Raw genomic sequence first — 15,694 nt, forward strand, 5'->3', positions numbered from 1 at the left:
AAGATAATTCTTTCAACCACAACCTCTTGTGTGTTCTGAGGATCGGTTTCACCAGTCTGATTGGGAATGGTAAAACAGTAAATGGACTTCTTTTATACACCACCTTTCTGTCATACTGGATACATGTGCCTCTCATTACACAGCGGCTGAGATGCCCTGCAGATGGTGGGAAGATGCATCCGAAATAAAAGCAAAAGCCATTTCTCATTTAGCCCAACATAACATCCCTCTGTTTCCTAGAGTAAAGTTGCAATACAATGATTTTCAACCCTATAAGATCACGTAAAAAATCATGCTGCATAAAAATCGAGTTACATTTAAGGGATCCTTTATACTGTATGTAGATTCATCAGCTTTATTTTGAAAGTTGAAATAGATCAGCAAATCAAATAGCCACGAATGGTTATGCTCTTTAATATTTAAAAAAGGCTCTTCTAAGACTTATATGAACTCCCTAATAACTTTTCATTAATCCAGCATTGGATATTGGGATGTTTTGGTCTTTTTGTATGTTCCAGGGAAAAGGGCATATCCTCTTTAACATGAGTACAGTGTGAAAGATGCCATAGATAGGGGTGCCACTAAAAATATACATCGGTATGAACAGGAGCAAACGTTGTACCATCTCTAACTGGCTCAATTAGTGTCATTTTAGGTTGCTGGGAAAACAGATTGTTAATGGTAATTATTACTCAAAACCATAGATTATTTGCACTGTGACTCTGGTGCAGTAGAGTTTTATAGATAAGGAAGAAGACTTTACTAAGTTCCAACTCTTCCTGTCAGTGTGCCAGTATACATGCCAAACTACAGGCCTCGCTCTAAAGTGGTCTTGATTTTTGTTCTGTTCTGGCGTTAGCACACAAGGCTGCAGCAGTTTGCACAAACTGCCTTTTAAGAGTTGCAACATGCTCTGGTTTCTGTGTTAGTACCAAGGACAGCGACAGTTAGGTCCGCAGAGAGAGGAGGGGTGAGGGTTTATGTTGTGGGGATGGAGTGCTGGAGGGTGTAAATGCAGAGCTGCTAACAGATTGTATGTTCCCAGTCTCACACCAGAAAGGGGGAGTAAAGGGAAATGTTGTCTAGATACACTTTGGGAATTCTTGCCTCCAGACAGAAGTGTTTCTCTGAAGGGAGACCATGCACTACTTAGAGAGGTTCAGCTTGTTATGTTGTGGTGGGTTCCTTTTCTTTTAGTGACCTTTCAACAGCTTCCATTGTGTATGTTGAGCGACACCTTGACGCCATAATGTTCTTATTGTCTGTCTTTATGATTGTTGTAGTGCAGAGGCTTTTGTCTTTCCTCTCACTAATTCTTGCTGAAAGCCCGTTTCACAAATCTCCTCGGCCGTACCTTGAGCAATGATATGAAGGCTTGAGACTGAATACTGGGCTCTTTTTCAGCTTTTCCATGACTTGGGTTACTTATAAACTGCAGTCAAATAAGATGTATTCCTCAAAGCAAAAAGACTGTTGCACTTGTATTAAGTCATTTGATTGTATGTGTGGGTCCAGACCAACCTCTCTGCATGGTTTGATCTGTCACACCACAAACCTACCAATGTGCTTTGTTCAAATGTCTTCTTCTTTCAATTTTAAGCTGACCAGACTTTTTTTTAATGCAATCATGGATATGCCAAACATTTTGTAGATGTCTCCTTTTTCTAGCCCTCCTCTCACTCTCTGCCCTACTTCTTTGAGATGTATTGTGGTCCCTGTGCTCTCTTTCAGATTTACCTTCTCTCCATTCGTCTTTCCTTTACCTATATGTCTGTCCTCCTGTAGGCCTTTCATTTCTTCCTCTGCCCCTTGTGAACTGAGATATAAGGTCATGGATGCCTGCCTTGTGGCACCCGGCTGCTGATTGTCTTTCTCATTCCCTCTTTTCTTCCCCACCTCTCACTTTACCTCCCCATCCTCCCAGCCTCCTGAGTACATTAAAACTCTTTACCTATTCTATCTGTATGTTAATGCACCTAGCCACACACAGCTCCCCTCCTCTCCTCTCCCTCTGCTTTACAGACGGTTTTGTTATCCCTGCATCTCATTTCTCCTGGAAGGTAATGCAGGAAACTCACACAATAGTGCACGCATTAAGCAAATAATGTTGTTTTATGGCCATACAAACTCACCTAGTGGCTCTAGTTTGCTCATCAGGTTTCACCGTGTGGTTTCTCTAATCACTGGTATAGCTTTTATTGACGTCATTATTTTCACTGGGATTTTATCCTATTAGAGCTTCTTTAAAGGGCTGCTGTTTGATTGCATGCCTGCTCTTGATGGGTTTTGTCCCTGAAGCTTGACACAGTGTGCTACAGCTCCTTATACTGGATGCTTTGCTCATACTAATATTATTTTTATCCTATTAAAGATAACACTTTTTATCACTAGCGTTCAGTGATAGGAAACATTTTTCTTAGATTAATGCTACTAATATGTTTGCAACAGGAGTAAGGGGAGAACAGGAACAATACAAAAGGTGTTAGTTCCTAACGCCACAAAAAACACAATTAACTAATCAAATATTTAAAAAATGGCTTTGTTTACAGCTATGTTTCCTAGCTTGTTGGCTTGTTCCTTTGTTGGCTTTAGTGTCATTGCGTTACAAACAGCAGAATAACATCTGCTCCAGGAATCTCTACACACTTATGTTTATGCTTTTTCTTTTGTAAACATTGCTTCACAGCCCCAAACATGATCCAAAACTCCACTGATGCCCCTTTCACACCAACGCGTTTTCAGCTCCGGCTCGGAGCTGGAGCCTGAAAAGTACCGTTTTTCCCTGTTCACAACGCAGCGGCGCCGCCTCTTAGCTCCGGAATCCGGTTCACTTCCAGCCCCAAAAAATTGTCGGTCTAGAGCAGGGGTGCCCACACTTTTTTGGCTGGTGAGCTACTCTTGAAATGACCAGCCCACCGAGGTCTACCAACCAAAAATAAAATCCCAAATTGCAAGGGTTGCTGAATAACACGTTTTATTTTTACATGGGATAACTACAATAGGGCTGCAACAAACGACTAATTTGATAGTCGATTAATCTATCGATTAATGAAACGATTAATCGACTATTCGGACTATTACTGTGTGCCTTGCACAATTTCTCAAACGCTCTTATTTAGACATCAACTTTTAGATTTAGCTTGAGGTTGTTTTAGGCATGTGGAAACTAACAATGAACACAATAAAGATGAATACTTGATTCAAAAATACATATATTATTAAATTAACTTAACAAATTGTGAACAAAATTAACATTGCTTTTTATTTAAATTAAATAAATAATGTTTCACATCAAAAGAAACAACAATGTTTTAACAAATCGTATTAAATAATGTGATGACAGAATTGTAAACAGAATAGGTGAAACTTTAACAAACTAAATAACTCAGTTACCTCTAATCATTAACCCATGTTTGCATCATTGAGTTAACTCCGTGTGTTGCTGCTAGCACTCGTGGATGGGGCTACAGAGCTAGAAAGACAGTCGAACCCGGTGCATTCCTCCGTCTGAATGTGGTGCACTTTTGCTAAATGTTTAGACAAATGGCTCGTGTTACCGCCCTTACATGCTAAACTCTTATTGCACTCTTGGCAACGAGCATTGTCCATCTCAAGACGTGTAACATTTAACCACACCTTGGAGGGCTTCTCTCCGCTATCCCCGCCGTGTGTTGCTGCATGTAGCAGCCGCGTGTGTGTAAACTGCCCCGCCCCCCTCGCACACAGACGGGGGAGAGAGATCTCGTCTGGATCTTTCGTGTTTATCGTGTTATTAACTCCTGAATTAAGTGGCAGGGAGGCCAAGGGAGGAGGGATCATGTTTATTTTAACGGAGCTGGATTTTTTTTTTTTTTATGAATGACTCGCGATCTACCAGCATTGCCCCCGCGCGGTCGACGTACTGGGCACCTCCGGTCTAGAGGCAAGAGCTAAGAGGCGGCGTCGCTTACATCGAGGCGTTCCGGACACTAAACCCACCTCCCCTAAACATGGGTCGATTGAAGAGTCTCGTCATGCCTGCCTACAAGCAGTAGTGCTGAGCAAAGTGACTAGAAGGCAACCACACACTTATAAAAAAAAAAAACACTTTATAAAGTAAGGCAACACTAACCAGGCTTCGTGTGATTCTGTTTATTTGTACCTTTGACCAGCCGTTCACTGTTATTGATCATTGTGGAGAGAGGCAGACGTTTTGTTTTGTATTATAGCAGCTATCGGATGGAATCAATACATGGGCAGCACAGGTTGTCGTGTCCTACTATCACAAGTAGAATCATAATAAAAATACGCCGTAAAATGTGCCTGTAGAAAACAGTTTATGCCACAATAGGAAAGCAATAGCAAGTAGTCAGTTTAGCTTCGGTTGCTATGCTAACATCATCCATTTTATACCAGAGACACTTTAATAACAGCGTTGTGATGCCAAACAGCGTCAATTCAGACTGACAAACACTCACTTAGGGGAACTGTGGATATGTATCAGCTGCTTGTGTGACAGTGAATACTTTAGAGCAGCCGCTGCGGTGTGAGCTAACCGGGAGCTAACGGGAGAATAAACTCCCGTGGAAGAGCAGCCAGCACTGCAGCGGTCGGTAAATGCCGCTGAGACACATTAATAAACAATGAACAAGGGCACTCTGGAGAAAAGCATAACGTTGGAGAAGTCGTTAATTAATTTAATCTGGCTTCGTGTGATTAAAAGCAACACGATCATCGACCCGACGCAGTCCCCCGTTGTTGTTGTTGTTGTTGTTGTTGTTGTTGTTGTTGTTGTTGTTGTTGTTGTTGTTGTTGTGAGCGCCGTAACGCCGTTGGGGAGCAAATCAGCGATGTAAACGGTGACGTCATGACGCAGAAGCAGCAGCACCAGTCGGGCTCTGGGCGGTGTGAACAAAGCGGGAGCAGAAAAGGGAAACCGGAGCTGAACCAGAAAAGCTCTAGCTCGGAGCTAGAAAGGGAAAAGCGCTGGTGTTAAAGCCGCATGAGTAAGGGGACACTGAATCTAAAGGATATTCAACAAATAAAATCTCATCTTTTTCCCATGGAATTTTCCTCATACCATGGCAATATTCCCCAAATAACATCCCATACTTGATTTATTTGGATTGATTTCAACACATTTAGTCTCAGTTAAGCTTCTATTGATACATTAGGCATTTAGAAAAGACTTTCATTTGCCAGATTATTTGCGAAAGTTCATTTTTTATCTTAAAGGGGACCTATCATGCAAAATGCACTTTGTGATGTCTTTTATACATAAATATGTGTCCCCGGTGCGTCTGGGACCTCACGCAGTGTCAGAAAATAAAAACCCCTCTCTTTTCCTCCATACCCAAATCTTTTAAAAACAGGGGTACAACGAGCGAATAGGCCGATCTGACGTCAAATCAGCAGCGGACCCACCGAAAATTGCTATCAGAAACAATGCCTGACGTGTTTTGGACGTAATCTCGTCTTTGTTTACATTAGCAAGCCTCACTAACACTCAGAGCTAACCTGTACTGAAGAGCACATGTGTTTAAAAAGCAGGAAATGCAAAAAGGAACTCGCCGTGTGATAAACCCGCAAGAGAAAAAGAATTTGAGCTGCATACTGTTTCAGAAAAAGGCATTAGCTCCGACTCCTCTTTTTTTGTTTTTCAAGCTAAGGACCCAAAATCCGTGTTTCTTTAACAGGGCTTCAAAAGAGGGGTATGAGCAGTATGAGGCATGGCTACAATGGGTGATCTGTTTGGTGTTTTAAGCAAAAAACTTCACAGACATGTTTTGTATAGGTATGGCGCTACAATATATTTTTCCAATATAGCATGATAGGTCCACTTTAAATACGTTATTTTATTACCCTGCTCTCTCTGTGAGTTTATAGCAATATAAGTCCATTTCAATGTGCTACCCTAACCCCAATGGAAACGTTGAGTTGTTCTGAACCCAGATGGTTTACACCATGACTCATAATCAGTTTGTCATTATGTGGACGCTAAATCATTGAGAAGGAATATCTAACTGAGCACTGTTAGGCTGCATTAAGCTCAGTATTTCACTTCAGTCAGTAAAGTGTGTTTTCCCCATTTCTTAAAAGTCATTTGAAGAGAATCCCATGTTGAGTTATCAGAGAGGAAAGGAAGTGTGTTTTCTCCCCTTATACTAATGCATTTTTCATTGTGGACACTCTATCCTGTCATCATAAGCTAATGACGTTGGTCAGTAAAGGAGGATACTTTCCATTGGCCGGCTGCCAGGACCTGAGCAGCAGGTATTTGGTGATGACCTATCCTGTCTGAGGTCTTTCTCCTCCCCCTCCTCCCTCAAAACAAGGCCTAGTCTGACTGCAAGATATTTATTAAGCGTTAGGGCACGAAAGGCAGAAAAAACAACATGTTGCATATCTTTGAGCTTGATTGTGTCTGTAGTGTATGTATGGCAGATATAGAAAACAATGTGTGGATCCCATGCCTTTTCTATTCTTCGATTGTGGTTTGATTGACGTTTAATTTCTCCCTCCCCCTCTTCCTCATCATCCCTCATTCCCCAGCTAGAAGCCTTCACACAGCCTTTTAGCACCTTGTCAATGCAACCCTCCTATTCTGCTTCTCTATTCATAGACACACACACACACACACACACACACACACACACACACACACACACACACACACACACACACACACACACACACACACACACACACACACACACACACACACACACACACACACACACACACACATTTTGTAGCCCCCATTCAACCCCTGAGACACCAGATGAGCCCCACGGTACACAAAGGAAACCCTTCCTGTGTCTAACTGTCCCTAAATCTAGTTTAGACTCGCACACATTAACACGCACATAGATAGAAGCTATAGCCTCAAATTGTGTCCAAATAGTTTTAAAACCTTTGGACGGTTATTATTAACACGGACAACCTCACTAGTTACTCATAGTATATTGGTCACAACACACGTGAACAGCTCCTCCATTTAACATTTGTATTCATCCAGCATGTCAGAGAACATGAATGTTTCAACTCCTCACGAGGATGTAAATGGACTCATAAACCGTAGCTCTAGATTTCTGAGCGGAAAAAATCCTATTGACTGTTTTGCACAGATACAGACTTTGTTACACATTGTATCATCTATATGTGTATTTTTTTAGAAAGGCTTTATTAATGCCGATGTCTTGCATGTGTCTCAAACTTTTGATGCGGTTGCTCATTGTCTGAGTAAACGCAGAATGTGCAAAAAGGTTTTCACATGCATGCTTGTGTATCGTGTTGCCTGTTTGGGGTCTCTTTTCAGTGTTGTACCAAATCACTGGTGCCTCCTCCTCCCTGAACTTTTCTGTCAGCACCTTTGCTGCCAAATGTTTTCACATTTCACCCATGGGTCTTCTTTGACCTAAACCCCCATTCACACATACTGGGACTGCAGCGCTGCACACATTTCTAAACACATCACTTAAAATGAGAGTCAAAAGTACACAAGTATATTGATGTTAAGCTGTTTTACAATGAAAGAAAATCCTTTTTAGTACAGTATGAGTCCTGTGCTCTGCTGCGTTGGACACTTATTTTGCACAGGTGGTTGGGGACCTAAAAGGCCATGATAATGATGGTGCTCTCCCTCCTCTCCCTGCATTCATCTTTTACTCTCTCTTTCCCTTTTTCTTTCCATTTCGCTGGATAACATTTAGTGTTGTGGCTCATTGATTGGCGGCTATCTGGAGAAAGTGCCGCCTCACTATGCAAACAGTTTTGAAAGCAGCAGATTTGAAAGTAGCATTAGATGTCCGGATCATTAAGTTTAGAGCATTGTAACTCTCCTCAGAGAAGTGTCCCTACATTTCTTGTGCACTAAGATTGACCAAAGTACACACACACTGTTCTTTCGTACACACACACACACGCACGCACGCACGCACGCACGCACGCACGCACGCACGCACCAACCGATGCCAGCCAGTTTCCAGAGGGAGCGAGTGATTAGCATGCAAATCTGTAAAGGCCTATTTATTCCATCTACCTCTTCAGCCTCTCTCTGTCCCACACACACACACACACACACACACACACACACACACACACACACACACACACACACACACACACACACACACACACACACACCTACACACTGACAAACACGGCAACACTGTTCTAATGAGGTGATGACCAGTCCTATGTTATAATTGCCTCAAACTCCTTTTAATTTCGTTTGAGCGTATTAATCATACATAGAGTTATTTAAAAGTGCATAAATTAATCTTAGATTAAACAGACCCTTGAAAGGCTTCAAACAATTAAAGAGTTCGGTAGAATTTCCCCTGGGTTTAGGCCATTTCTATTTGAGCAGAGCCGTTGCAGGTGATTATCCCACTTTGATGGCCAGACGGTGATTAATGTAACTTCTAAATGAGTCCTTCCCCCATCTCACCTCTGTCCATACAGCGCTAAGGGGGGAGGTGAAATCACCTTCATTGACCTAACTAAAGATTAGTTGTTGGATTTTTAACTCTTTAACAGGTTTCATACTTAATTTATGTTGCAGGGAATGTATTAATTATTAGGTATGTATGCCTGTGTGACAGACAACACATGTATCCCTTGTTTAATCAATATATCTGGGTGTCTGTTCACCTGCATGTGTCAGCATCAAAGCAAGACTTGAGGCAGTTTTCATTCAATAAATTGGTCGGCAGATAAAAGACTAGAAATATCTTTTCAAACCGGGGTGTTGTATGTTGGGTGGAGGGGCCGCAAAATAAACCTGCATGGTTCATATTTTCCGTTGTGGACAATTAAAGCAGTGTATGGTACAGCAAATCTGAGCGTTGCTATTTTTATTCAGTTTGTAACTACAATTACATAAGAGGAAAGAACAAATAAGTTTAACTCTGACTAGATGAGGTCCATTTGAAAGCTGTTCTGGAGGTTTACATCGTATCTCGTCATTTAAAGCAGATTGAATTGTAGAACACCTTGAGGATGTCTTTCATGTAGGTTAAACATTTAGATTGATACTTGACTTTGGATACATAGTTTTAAAGAAACAGTTTCAACTCAAGGATCATTTATTGGCTTTCCATCTAATCACACCATCTAATATGTTTACTTTGACTTCCTTTCTTGCCTGCCATCTTTTTTGTAGGCTTTCTCTAGTGTTCACCTTTTCTCACTCTCTCTATTTATCTTTGGCAGGTAGCTTATCTGTGTGTTGTCCAGGGGAAATATTAAGTGAGAGAAAAATCAGCCACGAACAGCTTCAGACCAGTTAGTTCTATAGTGTGTGTTTTGAGTGAGTGATGCGTTCCCACAGTGTCTCATCATGTCTACATGTACTTTGTATGTGAGTGTGTATGACAGGCCTTACACCTTCATCCAGGTCAGATTCCAGCAGATCTCTGTGGCCTGTCGGAGTTAATTTCTGGAGCAGAGGTGGAGAGCAGGATTTTAAAAAGCATCACTCTTGAGTTCCTTCTTTATTTCTGTATCACTCCCTCTCTACTGAGGCAAGAAAGAATGATTGATGAGATGGGTATTCAGCACATAGGGGCACCCAGGAGCGTCCACTACACCCGTCTCATAGTCACACACACACACACACACACACACACACACACACACACACACACACACACACACACACACACACACACACACACACACACACACACACACACACACACACACACACACTCACACTGATATGAGAGTAATTAACCTCAGACTGTGTTAACCCCAGCTGCCCATTAGAAGGACAACAGGATTGATGGTGCTCCCCCAGTCCTTTACAATCTCTTTACATTCTCTCTCTTTGGTGGATCTTATAAAGGCATCTTGACCCTACAGTAACTTACAGATGTATTCACTGTATTCAACCTTCATGTGACTTTATTTTGATATAATGTACAAAACAAATTTAACAAATGTTCCACTGTGACTGCAAATAGACTAAATGAATCCCAGGAGAACCGTCACTATCCGCCTGTCCTACTTCTAATCTCGTCCGCACCAGTTTGAATGTAGCTGGGGGGGGGGTGTTTAATGTTGAGGAAACAGCTGACATCATCACTTCTCACTTTGAAATCTGAGTTAAACTAGTGATATCACTGTTGCAGTGGGATGATGTTTTTTAGAAGAGCCATGTGTTAAGAAACATGACAGAATATAATTTGCATTTGTATTTGTTAAAATATTACTTTATATCGAGCTTGGACTTTTGTTTGTAGTAAGCAAAACTACGGAATTATTTATAGTTTTTTTTCCTTTGTGATTAACTTGAGGTCTGTTATAAATAACGTTGAAGCCTAACTTCATTAGTCAGAAAAGAAACAGACTAATGTTTATAAAGCAACATAATATTTGACCTGATTTAAAATATGTGTTTTGTAATGTTATTTTCACGTTAAAAGTTAATATTTGAAACGTATCTAGATTTTGGAACAGGCGATATAACAATGTTATAAAGACACCATTTTATTTTTTACCAAGGTTTCACAGCCTTACAAAGCACAAAATAATTGTGGTGAATGTTTAGGCTGACCAAAAAAATACGGTTTCAGTGTCTTTTTTTGTGTTAATCAAAGGGGCTTATGGCTGCATTAGATATTTAGTTATTTAATTCGCTACTTTGTTCCATTTTCGAAGATTTTGGGACTATAGCACAGCTGATACAGATTGTTAAAGTTTGACAGTAACATATTAGCAGCACAACCAATGAATCCATACAGTTGAACACAAGAGCTGCAGGTTGTGGCTATGCAGAGAGGCAGATTAATATCAGTAGTGTGAGTTACCATAACGCACAACATTAATAAATACGATACACGGTGTCTGGGCAGTTTAAGTTGGAGCTGAACTACTATTAACGGTGACAGTCTCTTGTTGTTGAGGACACACATCGCTGAAATCAGTTTTGACATGTTCATTTGAACTGGCCGGCCACAGCGTTGTTTATTTAATTGGACATCTAGACAGCACAAATCAAATTCATGGTCAGCCTCAGTTGAAGTGTTCCATTTAAAACCTCCTCACCTCTGACCCCTGTGTGACCTCTGCCCCCCCCCCCCCCCCCCCCCCCCGTGCTGGGATTGGGACTGTTGTCATTGAGATATCACAAGTGACACCTCAGTGCAGCAGTAACAAGTAACTCTGCCAGCCTTTAACAAACTTGATGAGCTACCGATCCACAGAGAACGTGTTCTGTCGAGAGCTCATTTATTGGCACTGGTGGTGGAAATCAGTCCAAATTAAGACTGTAGGAGAAAGAATTAAGATCATGTTCAAAGGCATTTTCAAATAGTCAACATCGAGGTTTTTTGTCACAGCCTGTTTTATTACAAAGCTTAATTTTACAACCTGTTATGACTCATGTCGATCATTAAACTGCACAGATATTTCTTTAAAATGCCCTGACAAGCCATTACTTAAACGTTCAGCATTTAAAAGCAAATCTGTTGCACATGAATATTTAGGAGGGTTAAATGGTGTTCCTGTTTAGTTTATTTGTATTTTATTAGAATCATGATTTAGAATAATTATACTAAGTAGAACTTAACCAAACACTTCACATAAAGGTGTGATAATGTGTGTGGCTCCAATCTGTTTGATAATATAAAATTATATTGCAGAATAAACTTTTGATAGCTGTTTTTATGGAAAGCTCATTACTTGTGTTTATACTTCAGTCCGTTTTTTGGCAATTATTCTGAAGGTCATACGTAAGGTCTGAGATTAGTGGCAGAAGATGTTAATTAATATATTCATCATTTCCTTGCATCAAAAGATTAATATTTGTTACAATAGATACGTTCAAGGATGAGCTTTTCCAGCACATTTTGTGAATCCAAAGAGTAAGGGTGAAAATGGCTGGTATTTTTTTTTTAGTTATAATTTCTAAAACTAATTGGAGTGAAGGCTAAATAATATAAAAAGGAATTGTCTTGATTCGTTCAAAACCCATAACTTAATAATAAAACTTTAATAGCAGATGTCATTACATGCCATTTCATTTAATATCAAAATGGTCATAAAACTCTGCCTTTTGAATTCCTTCTGACAGTTATTGTTCTCTTCTGATAGTTTCCCCCCCCAAATAAAACCTTTTAATGCACTAATTAAATTCCGGAAATGTGTTTTTCTTAATTATAAAATAAAAACTAACCCAAACTTTCAGTGTCTGTTGTTTTCTTAATAAAAGTGATTTTACCACTTTTGTCCCTCTCTTTACTTTTCAGGAGCATTCCTTCATCACACAGTTTAACGACGGTAATGCGGAGGTGGTGTCGATGTGGGTGTGTCGCTGCCTGGAGGAGAGGCGAGCTCAGCAGGGTCTCTGACGTCCTCCTGCTATCCCCCCACAATGCACCAGGGCGTCTGATCCCAAACCTTCAACACTTACAGAAGGCTTCGGGATCACGTACGTCCAAATGGACTGTACAAGTGACTCATGGACTAAAAATGACTTGCTCTTACAAACTTTCTGTGAGTAATTCTCTATTTAACAGCACTCATGCGCTGGGACAATGAGGAGTTTCTTTGACTCTTATCTCTGCATTTAAAAAAAAGTGCAGCATCTGCAGCTTTGCCCCCACCTTTTTTGGGAGTAAGACAGTCTGATGGATGGAGAAAAACGGTTAGATTTAAAGGATCAGCGACAACCTTCAAATGCATGAGACTGCAATAGGCCGGCAGAGTAATGCCCTGATTCTGGGATGGTATCTCAAATGACCCTCTCGTGCTTTACTGTTGAGCCCTCTAGTGAATGTTAAGGTTTCTGCCTGTGAGTAACGGCCCGTGTGTGTGCCTGGCTTCCCACTGGTGTCATTTATTACCTCAGAAAACTTAGGTTGTCACTAAAATAGCAAAACGTAACCTGTTTTTAATGCTTCCACTAGAACGTTGGTTTCCAGTTATTCCCTAATCTTGTAAGGTCGGAGCATTAGGTGGACACAAAGTTCTGTCTCGGTCCTAAAGGGGGGTTAAGTGCACAACAAACCGGCACAATCAATGAGATTTTAGCAGCTCTGAGGTGTTGGAATGCAATGAAATGTTAACATCCATCTTTAATTGGTTTTCAGGCTTACTAACCAAACAACTAATTGTTCTCATTTATTAACAGGAACCAGGCTCTCTCTCTGTTTAGACACATTTTGATGTTCTTTTATCTCTGTTTGCACAAACAAGCCTGACATTGAATGCCACTGAACAAACTACTTGAGAGTGAATTGTGCTGAAGCAGTTCTCCACGTTTATTCACCAGCTTTTATATTATTAGAATCCATTAAGAATAAGAGAAACTATACACAAAAGCAGAAAATGTAACAGACACCATATCTCTTCTTCTCCTCGCTGTATAAACTAACACCTTTTGTTCTTTTAAATTATTGTTTCATCCCGCTTTCTAACCAGTAAATCCTTACTTTAGCAACATATGTCACGTGCTGAACAGAAAGTATGCTATTTTATTGAATTGCCAAATGAGATTAGTTAATATACTATCAAGGGAAACGTTTAATGGAGTGCACTTAACACCAAAGACCACTGAGGACCCAAAAGGTGAAATATACCTTGTGTTTCTTTAGTGACTTAAAGGTGGGGTATGTAATTTTGGAGAAACCAGCTCGAGTGCGCTAGAATTTGAAAATACACAGCCGGAACAAATCTGCCACTTCCTTACAGAGCCCCTCCTCCAACACACACGAACACGCACATGACCAATGAGGGCACGAGATAAGTTTGTGCACAGATGGAAGGCTGCCAGGCAGGTAGGCCATCCAGTTATTTTAGCCGGGCCGGCTAAAATGATTGGTCGTGCTTTTTACAGAACTACGGCTTCCACAGATGACATTTTTTTATGGATTTTTTGTCAAAGCACTTAAGATAATCATTGCTATCGGGATGTTAAGAGCATTCCATGGAATATAACAAAAAGTGTATCTCGAGCCGGTTTCCCAAACTTACCTACCCCACCTTTAAGCATAATGGGTTAAATGACTCAAAAATGGTTTTAATGATTAACTGTTGAAATGTATAGAGTTCAAGTGCAATTAAATGTGATTTCTTCCATAAAGGAACTGTAAAACATATCCCACTGTGACAGGATATAATGACAGTTTATCAGACAAGGCTAAAAGCACCAGTTATTATGTGCTTCTGTTGATGGTTTTAGTAAGTAAAGTATTTCTTGTTGGACTACTATTTTTAATATCAAGACTGAACATTGACTCTTTGAAGAAACATTGTAAAGATTCAACATTTCACGTTAGCAGGAGTGTTCAAATTGCAGTGTAATTGACGTCCGTCTTTGCACATTAAGTATCATTTGAAAAAGACCCAGTACAGAAATGTCGTGAATGCTAACCACTAAACTATGTAGCATGACAGTAATAATGCTACGGGGTGTCAGTACAGTCTGAAAGTTTTAATTTTGGACAGATCACACATCTGGTGGTCAACTCCTTATTGCAGATTGAAAGGCCAAAGTAGCTTACGATATTGGAGGAAAACCTCTCATAGCGTCCTCTTCTAGCTGTGGTCAGAAAACAAAGACAAATGTTATTGAAACCAATATTAAACTGTATTTTTAATATTTTATCCGTTTCCTTATGCGTTACCACAGCTAAGATAAACAGTTTGTGATCAATTATTCAAATGATTATGTCAATATTCCTGCCTGACACCTGAAATAGATGCACTGCCTTTTTACTTAGGTATAGATTAATGAAATCTTCTGTGCAAGATGCCATTCATTTTCATAAATTAAAATACAAATATCAACTCACATTTTGAAAGTCCTCCAGTAGCTAAAATACATCATGCATTTCCAAAAGTTGCACATTAACTAGAATATGTACTTTACATTATACCATATATATTGTTAATTATATTTATCTAATTGTCCAAATCTCTTCTATAAGAGATAGCCCTTTCATTAAGTTGGCCCTAAATGTAGATCAAGCTATAAATACTTGGCAGTTAAGGTGAAATAAGAAGTGTGTTTAGTGGCCCCTGGCTGCTCTTTAACACGCTGCAAATCTTAAATGTATTCTTGCAATTAAAAAATAAAACCAAAAATAAACTTTGATTTGTATTTTACCAGATGTCCTGTAAGGTCCAAAAGCTAAGGCTTATGTGTTGCCAATGTATTCACTGACTGTGTTGTTAAGTATGTATCTGCAGTATCAGTAGAGAATATTTATTATTTTTTTACTTTTCAGCTTGTGACCTTTGCCCTAATATTTGTCCTGTGTTGCTTTAACCATGAACCGTTCACAGCAGTGATGGGACGCAGCAGAAACATTAGTGCTGTGTATTACTGACTGATTTTGGCCTTCTGTATTTATCTGTGTGGCACATATTCCAGCCATTATGCACAAATCGAATAAAAGTATTTAAACATTACACTTTTGGTAAGTTTTGTTGTTCACTTGGTATTGTGAAATCAGTGAAAAACTGAGATTGTGCTCTCAAACTGAATAATGATGAAAGTGAGTTTGAGAGCACAATCTTAATGTTCTTCACTCACGCTGAACTAATCACTGAGGTATTTTCTTTATTATTTGTAGGTGTGATTTTATTCTGGTGCCCACATCATTTACCAGCTTTAGTTTCGATAGCTTGGCTGATTTTTTTTACTTTTTAGTTTTGAGAGCCCCACTGCCCTTTTCCATATATTCTGACTACAAATGAAAAAAAG

At 39.9% G+C, this 15,694-nt stretch overlaps 1 protein-coding gene across 1 annotated transcript in view; it reads left to right on the forward strand.

Moving 5' to 3' along the window:
* map2k5 (mitogen-activated protein kinase kinase 5) overlaps nucleotides 1–15,399 on the forward strand; it is a 61,997-nt gene extending 46,598 nt beyond the window's left edge. Inside the window, exon 22 of the mRNA XM_079666874.1 lies at nucleotides 12,234–15,399. Within this exon, the coding sequence (XP_079523000.1) occupies nucleotides 12,234–12,335 (102 nt within the window). The 3' untranslated portion in view covers nucleotides 12,336–15,399. The remainder of the gene's footprint in view (nucleotides 1–12,233) is intronic.
* The last annotated feature ends 295 nt before the right edge of the window (nucleotides 15,400–15,694 follow it).

Source organism: Notothenia rossii (assembly GCF_949606895.1).
Source record: "Notothenia rossii genome assembly, chromosome: 2".
Lineage (NCBI taxonomy): Eukaryota > Metazoa > Chordata > Actinopteri > Perciformes > Nototheniidae > Notothenia > Notothenia rossii.